This window comes from Triturus cristatus, chromosome 1_1, assembly GCF_964204655.1.
Source record: "Triturus cristatus chromosome 1_1, aTriCri1.1, whole genome shotgun sequence".
NCBI lineage: Eukaryota > Metazoa > Chordata > Amphibia > Caudata > Salamandridae > Triturus > Triturus cristatus.
In genome coordinates, this window is record NC_140579.1 from 1,116,543,274 (window position 1) to 1,116,556,302 (window position 13,029).

A 13,029-nucleotide genomic window follows, 5' to 3' on the forward strand; every position below is an offset into this window, starting at 1 on the left:
AAAGGTGATAAAAGGAGATCGTTGGCCTAACAACAGAGTTAAGAGGCTGAGATACAGAATAATAAGAGCAAACACATCGAAAGCTGAACAAGTGAATGAAGTATCGAGTCAAAGTTCAAAAGCTGAAGGAGAAGAATCAAAGGAATCAAAAGAACCAGTAGAAATAAAAAGAGTAAGAAGACCCAACCAAAAGTACAGGTCACCGGAATGGTCTTATGTGGCACTGTCTGAAGAAGGAAAAGAAGAAACAGTGACTCGAGATAATCCGGAAGAGATCTTGAGAGAAGTGGTTGAGGAAGATACTGGTGAAATCCTGAGAGTACTCTTGACTGATATTGGAGAAGAGTCAGATACTGAGGATTTTGATGTTGGAGATCTAATACAATTTGATGTTGAAGAAATTGAAGTGAAGAATGACAAGTATCCAAACTGAATAAAAGAAAGATTCACTTGGATTGAGTGAACGAGAAGATCTTTTGGAGAAACTGGAGGAGAAAAGAGTTTGAAACAATCGTTGAAGAATTTGAAAGTTCCTATTTCAGTAGTGGAGTAGTAGAGGTTAAAGCAAAATAGTAAAATGGCTAACATAGAGAATAATCAGAATAGATGTGCCTTCTTTAAGAGGTGGTGTAGGATGTGCTGCTGCTGTACTGGATTATTAATGCTTCTATGGGGTGTTTTAATTTTGTTAGTTACTTTTAAAGTTGAATTTGAGATGTATACAGAAAATGTGACAAATATAGAGAAGAATTCACAAAAAGTAGTTCCGATTAGAATAAGTAATACTTACATACATAAAGATAGGTCAATTAATAATTTTTCTAGTAATGTTTTTTCAAAATTGTTATATGAATATGTGAAAACAATGGAAGTGAGGGATTGCTACGTTTGTATGCAATTACCTGCATCCGTTTCAGAGGGTGTTACTTATCACCATTTACCAGCTACATATGGTATTTCTTGTAGTATTTTAAGTAGTGTTTTTTATTTGTTAGGGAAAGTAGATTATAAGATGTCTAACAGAGATAGTATTTTTGGACATTTGCCAATGAACAAAGAGCTGAATCCAGCTAAAGAGGCTAACACTTTTGGTGAGATTTTTATTGAAGAAAAAGGATTAACATTAGATTACATTTTTAAGAATAATTTAACTTGCAGTCTGAAAGGAGAAGAAAAAGCTTTCCTGGATATGGTAGAGGAAAGGAGATTGAACATGCATGAGAAAGCGGGAAAATATAAAGTGAGTGAGACAATTTGGGACATTGAGATGGGAAAAGAGTTGAATAATGGGGCTAGTCCAACTTTAGCTCTAGATGCGTCGCAAAAGGGTAAACTTTGCATTACGAGAAGGAAATCCCAATATGATACATATTTTGTTGGGACTAGTGAGTGCCATGATACATACTTCATTGCAACAGGTTGGGGTTTCAGAGGTGGAGAAGATACAATTTTTCCAGGAGTGTACTATGTTTCTGGGAACAAGGCTTATTACAAGTTGCCTGACCATTGGTATGGCACGTGTTATGTGGGCCTGGTTTTTCCGAAACTTTTTCATATAGATAAGATAAGAGATGTAGAAGATATTAACTTACTAATGCGTTTTAAGAGAGAAACTTGGTCTGAAATTGTAGGTGACATTTTTGGGGTTTTGATTCCAGCAGTGGGAATTTCTTTAAATGCTTATGGAATTCGGAAACTGTCCACAGTGGTTGATCGCTTATCGACAAATACCGCAGGAGGGTTTCTTTTGGTGAATACGGAATTAAGTGCCGTACGTGCCATGTCTATGCAAAATCGACTTGCCCTTGATATTCTATTGGCCAAGGAGGGTGGAGTCTGTGGAATGCTGAAAGTTCAACATTGTTGCACTTACATTCCAGACGAAAGTAAAGACCTGAAGGTCTATATCAAAAATATTACTGATTTGCATGAAGAATTAGTACCATTTGAAGCTGAGAGTTTATGGACTAAAATGGCTAATAAAATGATAGCTGTTAAGGATTTTATTGCAAAAATAGGTAGTACTATTATAGGTAGAATATTGTTCCCTTTAACTTGTATAATTGTTGCTTTATTGATACTGAGATTAGTGTGTGTGTGTTGTAAAAACAGGGGAGGGAAAAAGAAATTGGATAAAGAAAAGAAAAACAAGAGGTTGAAAAGAGAACCGCAAGAAATTGAATTAGAAGAATTGAGGGAGAGTGTTTATTTAGAGACAAAGAGGGATGATGAAAGAGTGACTGGTGTGTAATGATGTATGAGGAGAAAAAGACATTTCCGATTTCTCCTAAAATGGGACTAAATTTTCACAAATTTTTTTTTTGGGTTTATTTGGTGATAAAATCACCAAAGGGGGGATTGCTGGAGCGGAGTTTTCAGTTTGAAAATTCAGTGGCTTTTGAAGCTCTGGCATGTATATTCGTTGTACTAATTTATTAATAATTAATTATTTGTCTTGTGCAAGTGTGTTTATATTAATCAATCCGTTTGTCTTAATAAGAGAGAGAGTTACACGAGGGTACGCATAAACGTGCTGATTAATTATAATGTGCGTGTTTTCATGTTTAAACGTTGCTATGTGCTGTTTTATTTTTGGGCACAAAACGCTTTCCGAATTAATGCTTTTCTATGTTGCAAGAGCTAGATAAATACATACACATAAGGGTATTAGTGGGGTTAACACTGTTTAATCACTATGCTGTAGTAACGATTGTTTTTGTCTCTTTAATTAAGATGGTCTATTGAGGCCTATGATGGCCTAGAAAAGATGGCCGATTTGTAAGCCTGGCTGTGATTTATAATATGAAAACTGTGACAAGGGAGACCCCTGCTGGAAATGGTCCTGAAGCTAACTGACCATGGTCCTTGCTTGCTTGTTTGAAAACTTTCCATGAGGACAGCAGCAGTTTTGGGAGATCTCCAAGTGAAATGAAAATGTCCTTGGCAGCCTTGGGAAACAAAGGAGCCTTAGAGAAAAACTCTGAACTGTGGCTCGGTTGCCGAGGAGAAGTACAACTAACAAGATAAATTTTTTATTTCTTGGTTCCTGTTCCGTAGTCTTTATTCTGTGAACTTTTCCTGAGCGGAGATTTTCAAATGTAGCGATGTTACATCCTTTCCTTCTCGCTCTGCTCAGCAGGTCCGGCGGACATTACAGTTTTTTCTATGTTTCCAATGTATCTTTCCATTGTTATAAACACTATAAGAAATGTTAGCCTAGAGGGGGTTTTTTGCCACTTGCCATTTTGCCTTTGCCGCGTACCGAATCTGCGTTGCTGAGGATCGATGCTGAAGGGACTTCGTCTTGAGAGACATTTACCGAGAGACTTGTCCTGACCCGTTCTGACATTTAGCTAGAATAGGTAACTATGAGAAAATGATTTACTCTGATTGATTTCCTTTGACTAATTTTAGATAAAGCAATATAATTTTAAACATGGTGTTGGATATTCTTTCTTGTCAATTATTGGGTTTATATTTTTGATCATTGCTGTATATGTTGTATAGATTATGTTTAAGGACAGTCACAAAAACCAGGTCTTATCGACCTCGATATAGATGCAGGGTGATTAGGAGTTTTCTTTCCACAGGTTTATTGCTGGTAGAGTATTTGAGCGTATGTTAGTGTAGTGAAATGGGCCCTAGCGTATGATGTATGCATGTGCGTGTAACTGTGAGATTACTCTATCCGTGGTAGTGGGAATATTATACACACCCTGATCTCTATCACTATCACACTCAGCTATCGCAGCGCTATGCAGTAACATTAAACGGGCCTTTAGGTTAAGCTTTGTAAGTGGCGCACCTAGTCCATATTTTACAAGGATGGATGGATGGATGTTTTTTTTGTGAGGGGGTCAGGGGGAGGAGGGCTAGTCAAGTAATTGTATGCGTTTATGGCCAATATTGATAAGTGCATAAAACAGGCTATTGTGCATGGGCTAAAATTATTTTATCCGACATTTTTCAGTCACTGAAGTCGACATTTTTCATTTAATTTATTCTTTTAGTCGCAGCAAGCAATCAGTGCAGGCTGAGAAGACATGTGACTGTTAGAAAGATTTTGGGGACACTTAAATAACATTATACGTTTCTGTACGTATCGATGACCTAATGTAGTATTTCAACGGTTTAGAATCTGAGGAAGTAGACATTTTAAGCCATACAAGAGAAATTGCTGGAAGTGAAGAACAGTAATGTGGAATTATGCTCGCTAATCCATCACCAAAATATGGGATCGTGACAACCTCCCGATAAAAAAAAAACATACCTGGCCAAAGTAATCAGTAGGACACACCATAAACTCAACATGATCACTTTTTCTGTGAATTTGTAGGGAGATTTTAATCTAGGAAAAAGTAGGGAGAAATCTTAACATTGAACATATAAAGGAAAATAAATGCGTATGTGTAGGTAGAATATATTTTCAGTACGTTTCTGTTAGATTGCCGATTGGTCGCCTCAGTAACAGCTGGTCACATTGTAAGGAAATGCCGCCCGGGCCAGGGTTGTGGCAGAATACAGGACGAGGGGGAGGGAACTGGTCGCAGTTCCTGTGACATTTAATAGGTAAGAAATTAGTCTTTAGCTAAAATGGCATTTAAAAAAAGTTAATCCCCTTTATTGGAAATATCAAATTTAAATTTGTTACAGGCAAACAACTGGCATTGAACACAGTTGTTCAATGAATTTGTAAATATTTGTAGGCTTAGTTGTACATTTGTAGGAATGACAACGCACTGCTGCTGAGAATTCTTTTGGAATTTTATTGTTATAACTAACTAAACAATAGCGATGTACATTTTCTTGGAGCTACATACACCGCATTAAAGTGGAAGGTATTCCTAGTTGCAGTTTTGAGAAGAATCGCGTCAAAAGCTGTGCCAATTGCAGCTTTCCAACCATGCCACTGGGAATATCATGTGACATGTGCAGCTTTCCAGCCATGCTGCGCGGAATGTCACGTGACATCTACGGCTTTCCAGCCATGCTGCTGGGAATGTCACGTGACCAGGGGGGTAACAAAGGCCCTCGCATCCCCCGCGGTGCGGGGAGGGGGGGGGGGCGAGCTGCAGGGGGCCCCCTCGGCACAGTACTTATGCCTGAACGCTCCGGTATAAATCCGGAGCGGGGCCCCTCTGTATATATTGCAGGGGGCCCCTTGAAGTTTCGTTACGCCACTTGCACGTGACATCTGCGGCTTTCCAGCCATGCCACACCTACCCGATGGAAAAAAAACCCTGTTGACTATTATTTCCTTGTTTGTTCAATTCAAAGCGTTGTTCCATTAAGTTTGATGCTGAAGCGGAACCACCAGGATAAAGTACCCGACTTCACGAAGCCCTTCCATCTGCAGCTTCCAGCTTTGGCCACTGACATCTTTTAACCTCAACAAAAATGTCTAAATGGAAAAGATGCAAATACATGCCCGACAAGGATGTGATCTCAGTGGCTGAGACCCACTGATTTGCTCTACTCGGAGCTTTTTGTTGTAAAGCACTGCGATATATTCAGCCTTATGGAGCACTGTTCCGTTGCAACTTTTCAGCACTATAGGTTTTCTAAAAGATATGTTTTATTTCCTTTTTGTTTTGGAGTGAAAAAACATTAATAACAAACACATTAGAACACTACAGTACCTACGTCATCTCAAATCAGAGCTCATACAATCACATTCATCCTTAATCATATTCAGCCTTCAGGCCTCCACTGTTCTAGTCATTTAGCTGTCAAAACACGCCACACTTAATCCTGTTAATTGAGCCAGAAGAGAGTTCCCCTCCAGGTCATCAAGTCCACAGTAAGTCCTCCACCGACCCCATATTCTTTCATATCTCCGGGGGAACTTCCTGTTTAAATAAGTCACCCGTTCAGTGGCATGCACTGGTCCATCTGTTCACACCATGTGGACCTCATGGTGCAGAGTTGATTTCCCCATCCATGAAACTTAGGGCGCAGAGTGCAAGTTTATTTCAAGTACAATAACGCCATTGGGGATGTCCAGGACGATAAATTGTGGTGTCTTTGAAACCCTAGTATCTAGTACCGCTGACAGTTCATCCACTATTGAGCTCCAGAATGTCTGGAAACAACTACACTGTCAGAATGTGTACAGAAATGCACCCTTGCCTTCTCTACATTTCAGCAGTGGTGGCTTCTCTGCTAAGGTGTAGGAGCATCGCCCTACTGCTGTGCAGCAGCGAAATAAAGAAAAAAAAGATAATAACTCAAGGCTATTATCATTTTACTTTGTCCTGCTGCAGCAGCGTTGCGGGGCAGGTGGGTCTGCACTGACACAGGAGCAGGGGAGTGGTGAGCACACTTTGCAGGTGCGCATGAATGTTTAGCTGGCTGTCTGGAGCCGGCCAAACATTCATGCGCACTTTAATGTTCTCCACCCAGGCCAATCACAATGCTGCATTGCAGCATTGTGAATGGCTTAGGGAGCCCGTCTGTGCTTCCTGTTCTGTTCCGGTGGTGCTGAGGGGCGAGGAGGAGAGATGGAGGAAAGACGTGGCAGTACAGTAAGTTTTAAAAAAAAAAATTTCATTTCTCCTTAACCCCCCCACCCACTTTGCCCTGCCAGCCCCAATCGGTGCCAGCCACGACTGCATTTCAGGCATCTGTTACTCATGGCTAGACCTGCTTTATATAATTTACTCCTGTAGCAATAAGCTGTATGTAGGATTTTTTTTTATATTTATATTTTTATTTGTTTTAAATTCTCTAATAACCAACAATAAACATACATAATATGTGTGTAGGATTTTTAATAGTTCGAGCCATACGCCTTCTATTATTTATACATTTCTCGGGTGCATTAGAGTAGCCTGCCAGTCCACATCAAAAGAGTCTTAAATGTTTTCCCAATTAGCTTCTAAGAGAGTATAGCAATCACATTTTTTAATAGGTAGCCTCTCTGACAGTACACCATATTCTAGAGAGGGCTATACAGGCAGATATGGCCGGTCTGTTGAGCATGAAGTCAGCGCGTGCCACAGCTCAAAGTATCTACAGTTCTGAAAGGGAGCATAGTATATGTCTCTTGCACTTGGCTAAATGTTTGTAGTTCTTCCTCTCACCTATCCCCCAACACAGCTATGCCAGTGGTGTTCAGTCTTTGAAATCCTCTGAACTTGGACACATTTTCAGTGCAGTGTCCAGCCCTGGGGGGTGTCTGATGATATTTCCATGTCGCCATGCCAACCAGTGAGCATTGTGGCTTTATACCAGGTCTATAGTACTGCCTGTGTCGCCAACGGTGGTACATGCACCCCTTTCCCTCCATATACTAAATGCAAATATTTCGCTTCTTTCATGGGTAATTTATCTAAGTGTATGGAGGAATCTTCTCCAAGATGAGGTGACCATTGGTAATAACCAGAATCTGGGAGACCCAGTAGTGTAGCCTGACATTGATGGCAATCCTCCATAGCACAAAGATATGTAGTTTACCCCATCGCCTCACATCCAATCTGAAACTAGATAATAGCCGGTCTAAAATGCGATCTAAAAAGTATCCTTGTCCCTAGTCACCTTTATTCCAAGTTATCTAAACCATTCTTCAGTTATTTTGATGTCCCTGGTATGCAAACCCACCATGTCCCATATATGTATTTTCATGATAATGGATTTGTTTTAGTTAATATGATACAGTGAATGTTCTTCAAACCATGGAAGAAAGGGAGTCCTTTAGGGATTGTCTGGAGGGGTTCTGTTGCACAAGGTAATCTGTCATTATGACAAATTTCTGAAATGAAGTAAGTCAGCCTGACGAAAATAGGCTGACAAAATCATCGTTTCAGACACAACTTAAAATGACGAAATGCCTTTTCTACGAAAATGTAATGTTTTCGCAGAAAAGGTAAAAGGTAATTTAAAAACGATCGCAGTAGTCTTTCTCTTACATCTACTGAGATCTGAAACTGAAGGAAAAAAATGCAGGAAGGCCCAGGAAGAAAGAACAGGACGATATATCAACTGCAGTAAGGGAAACTGCTTTTACCAGATGGAGTGTGGTAACACTGATAGGATAGGAGATTAAGTTAGGGTGTAGAAAAAGAAACAGGTGTGCAGCGGGCGGGGGAGCACACACAAGGGGCAATTTGGGCAAGGGAGAGGGTGAAAGGAACTGGCGAAAAAAACGCGGGGAAAAATGGGTTGACAAAAGGGACACTCCTTAAAAACAAGCATTTGCAATGCAATAGGTCTCGCATTTACACAAGTTTAAGCTATTGGCATTGTAAATGAGAATGCCTTTTAGTTATGTTTTAAAAACGAAAACAAAAATAAAAGGCATTGTCATTTGCAATATCAGTAGCTCAAACTCACGTAAATGCTAGACCTATTGCATTGCAAATGCTTGTTTTTTAAAGCTATGTTGCACAGCGCTGCTGTGAAATATATATGTGTATTTCTTTTTTAATCTGGGAAGGGCTTGAAGGGAAGTAACACGAGAGAAAGGCAAGGGGGAAGGAGCAGCAATAACAGGCAGGAGGGGGGTAGAAAGCAAAACAAACGAGGTGTGGGCTGGAGGGAGGGAGCATAAGACAAGGGGAATGGCAAAGACAAAACAGTACCTCAATCACAGCATGAGCAGCAACTGGGCACTAAATATGTTGAAGCAATCTGTGTTTGGCCCATGCGCCACTGAAATGAACGTAAGAGACGCATGGCCAATTATGAGGCAGCAAAGAAAAGTGACAATGAAGTCAACAAATGATAAGCAACGGGTAGGCTCCTAGCCATTTCTTGTAAATAATGTCTCGCAAGCAAGAGTGCATGCTCTGTTGCAGGCTCGACCTAAAAATGACTTATCAACAAGCGTAAACAGCCGCACATTAACAGACCTACACAAATAATAACATTGCTAGACACATATTTCTTCACAAACACAAATGCAGACACACAAACACTGGTCTCTAAAGAACTAGATCCAGACACGTCAGACAGCACATGCTGCCCCTTCTCCACATGCACATTTACTCCACTCACCTCAGCAGCCAGGAATTCATCCACTTCGTTGTGGAAGGTGTCAAAGAGGAGTGTCATGGCCTGTCTGCAGGGGGAAGACAAAGCCAACAGATCAACGCTTGAGTGGAGATAGATTATCACACAAGTGACACGTCCCTTCTGTGGGGAGTGTGTGAGACACTGTAAGACCTGGGGTCTCCAGGCTCAAATTAAGCTGGGGGGCTCCGCGCTCAACGGAGCACGCTGCCGGGGATCCCAGGCCTGGTCAGGGAGCGCAGGGGTCACAGCGCTAACACCTGGTTGATCCTCAGCGATACCACAATTGGTTAGTTAGGTAGTTTCAAGGTTCAGTCTGGACACGCAGTCTCAGCATTCAGTTCCGGCAATCAGTTGCTCTTGAAAGTCTTGATGGCGCAGATGTATCTGGCGCCCTTAAGGGGTTCTGTTACAGGGGGGTAGGGGGTGAGTTGGCGACTAGGTCCTTCCTAGTGAGGCAGGGCAGAGGTTCCCTGGGTCCTCCTACTGCTGGGCAAGATCAGTGGGTTTCACAGGGTCCCTCACTCACTTAAGAGGCAGCACCTAAATCCTGTCACGCTCAGAGGCATAAGTCCCTGGCTAGGCCCTACCGCCTACACTCCTGCGTGGATTCTCCAGCTCTGCTTTACCCCACTGGCCAACTGACTAGAAAAAGTTCCCCCTCTCACTTATGTATCCCTAGGTCAGGTGACCTCTAGCCAAGGCGGCAAAAGTAAAACCACACCTCTCTTCTAGAAGGTTCCAGCACATTCCAGGAGCTTCCCCATTCTACCTATGGGACAAAAAGGCGGGCTGGTGTCGCAACATTGTTGTGGGGTTCCAGCCAGCTCCTGGCAGCTAGGGTGCTACTAATAAAGACCACTCTGCAGTAGCAGGGGCCTGTGACAGCCATCTTGGGAGAAGGGAGCACCTGCACCGTAACACTGATTGGCAATGAAAAGGCGCCCGGAAACCTAAGTCCAACATCAAAATGAGGGTGGAAAAATGAGGCACGATCAAAAATAAATGGGAAGACCACCTTAGGGCTGACAGGTCCAACAGACACAAAGAGGCATGAGAGGAACGATGGAGCCTTTGACAAAGGCAGACAAACTTAGGGAGTGACCTGGTGATCAGGGTGGGGCAGTACCACAGAACAGCCTTTACCAGTACTAGACTGGCAGGGGCAACAGAACATTTGATCACCCGTGCCTGAGGAGGTAGTGTTATAACAGCATAGCTGGGAGCTAAGTATTCACCCTAGGAATCCATAAATACCTAGCTCAAGCTACAGGGATCACCTGCCATACCCATCACTCTTGGCCTTTCTAAGCAGGGCTGAATTCAAGGGACATGAACAGAGTTCAGTCCCTACACCCATCTAATTCTCGCTCTTCGTTGCCGGGTTTCTCAAGAGATGAGAGAGGGAAGCACACGCTCTCAGTCCATACAATCTGTGGCCTCTAACAGCTTTAACTAGCCTGGCAGTGCATTCCATTATCTAGTGTTCACATGAAGAGGGATAGACCGGTCATGCGAGGGCCACTGAGAATTGACCAACAAAGCATCTTAGGGTACCGGGGGCCTCATCTACTGATTCTGCTGAAAGACACAGAAACCAAATTCAAGTTCACTTTCCTGTTCCTTTAGCTGAGCTGTACACTCGCCAATTATGGAAAGTTGCAGGATTCTACGCCAGCGACACCAGGTGGATCAAGGCACTGATTAAGAGAGCTTGTATGTCATGTTCAAGTCAGGAATCGAATTGCCAGTCTGCCAAGAGGCCAATTTTCTACACAAACCATGATGGCTGAGCTGGTGGAACATTAAGATCTACTATACTACTAGTAAAGCCTGAACAGAGATTGATATAGAGCGGTTACAAACCTTCTCTGTGACTGATAAAACCCAGTGAGACATCATAATCTTACAAAATATCAATATTCCTATTTAACAAGTGTCTTTAGTACGTGATGACATTGGTCTCAGTGACACGTTTCTCTGGCATCATGCCCAGGTTGGAGGCGAGAACGCTGACTTTGCTTAGGTAGCTGTAGTAATGAAACTCAACCCAACCTGCCAATCACAGCCTTTCAATAGAGAAGCCTTAGGAGGTGGAAGCTCGTGATTGGTTAACAAGGAGATCAATCACACAGCTTACGATGGATAAGGGCTTCAACATCATAGCTATCAGAGTTGAAACATACCAATAAATTACAAGCTCATCTTAGGAGTGTGAAGAAGGTGAAGGGGTACCTCAGCCTCATTCCTTTCTGGCACACTGTTGGACATGGCCTTCTTAGGGGCAATTACCCCATAACTTTTTGCTTTTTCCTCCTTGTCTTTGCCGACTCAGCTTCGGAATCTGAGCACCTTCACACTGTACTGCAGGGGGAAGGTGCGCGTGCCCGCCTCGGGCGATGCGATAGGTTTAGGTGCCATACCTTTGTGCACCCAGTCAACAGGTACACCACATACCCGGGGCAGGGATGGCTCTGGCTAGTAGTGGGACCTTGCACTGATTGTGCCACCCACGGGATAGACAGTCAACCCTGTATCAGGTCTGCCACTGAAAGCTTGTGGGGTGTCATTGCGTCCCTGGATAGGTTGGCATCACTTATGCCTCAGCCAATCCGGAGTGGGTAGCCCTATACTATGAAGCCACGACAGGTGCCGGGAGGTGGTAGGTTTAAGACTGGGAGGGTATATATGGAGGTTCCCTGCCCAGGTAGAGAAGAACCCCACAATTGGGGCTTCCCCTGCCTTGGAGTTAGGCTCTTCCCACGGGATACTCCTGGGATGTTGCGGGTTCTCTTGTGTGGCCTCCGGGCCCTGACCACGTCCTCACTGTCAAGGCAGTGTGGCAGTGTGAGCGCCTTCCTACACAGATTAGGAAGAGGCGCTGACATGATGTTCCGAAACAGAGGCTAGTCTGCCAATGCAGACAGGTGTGTGCGAACCGGCCCTGATGTTGTTTTGAATAAGTGTCCCGTCTGCCGTTTCAGGCTGGAGGATGCGCCCTGCCACCTATGCATCTTGGAAAGGTGCCCGGCCTGCCATCGCAGGCTGGTGAGCATATACCTGCATCTCTGGTGTCCTAACCTCCAAGTCAGAAACCGGGTCCGCTGTCGCTGCCGGGAGTGCGCAATCGCACCCGTAAGGGGTCCCCCATGTCTTGCTGCTCCAGGCAGGGTGGCATGCGTGCACTTGCACCAAAAGTGTGAGGGCCTGGGTAAGCCATGTGCCTGGTCTGTCTTTGCTGCGTGATAGTTTGCGCACCCTTCCTATCAGTGTTGGGAAGAGGCGCTGATTCAATGTTCTGAAACATGGGCCGATCTGTCATTGCAGACCGTTGGGTGAGCAATGGCATATATCGTGAGTAAACTCATGAGCAGCTTATCACTATAGGCCACTGTAAGTGCATACCCACACCTATGGTGCCTGTGATTGTGTGTGCCACCTGCCAAAGCAGGCTTGTGCACGTGCACAGACACACGTATTTGTTAAACCCATGTCCAGTCTGCTGTGCCATCTCGGGCGGACGAACTTGCACCCCTGGCGCTGGGAACTATGTGCCCCACCTGCGATCGCAGGTCGGTGAGCGCACTAGCACATGTGCGCCCAAGTAGTGAGGAATACCTATGTGTGTTTTCACTGCCTATGAGACCTGCTCTTCCCATAAGTTAACATGGGGAAGTAGTTGACATTACTTCGGACAGCATTAGTGGATTGCAGTGGCGCAGTATCATTATGTTTCATATAAATGGATTCGCAGTGCCAAACTCGTTCCATTAGTAAAGCGGGTTTTGGCATAACTCGTTTAGAAATGCCACTTATAGAATACGTGCAAAAAGAAAGATTGATGGACAGAATGCTGAACAATGTCAAACATTCACCACAGTACAGACATCTGGGCCTAAAACCATTGTTTTTTTGCTCCCCATGTCATTCCAGTTTAAACCCAGCCATATGCAAATCAGTCTTGACCCTGTTCTCAATGGGAACAGCCCAGCCCGAACTGCCAGGCCAGGTTCTCCCTGG

General features: G+C 43.6%; 1 protein-coding gene across 1 annotated transcript in view; it reads right to left on the reverse strand.

Annotated features, from left to right (window-relative positions):
* The window catches only part of PIK3C2B (phosphatidylinositol-4-phosphate 3-kinase catalytic subunit type 2 beta), a 692,267-nt gene that overhangs the window by 373,701 nt on the left and 305,537 nt on the right, over positions 1-13,029 (reverse strand). Inside the window, exon 7 of the mRNA XM_085647698.1 lies at positions 8,995-9,058. Coding sequence (XP_085503824.1) covers positions 8,995-9,058 — 64 coding nt within the window. The remainder of the gene's footprint in view (positions 1-8,994; positions 9,059-13,029) is intronic.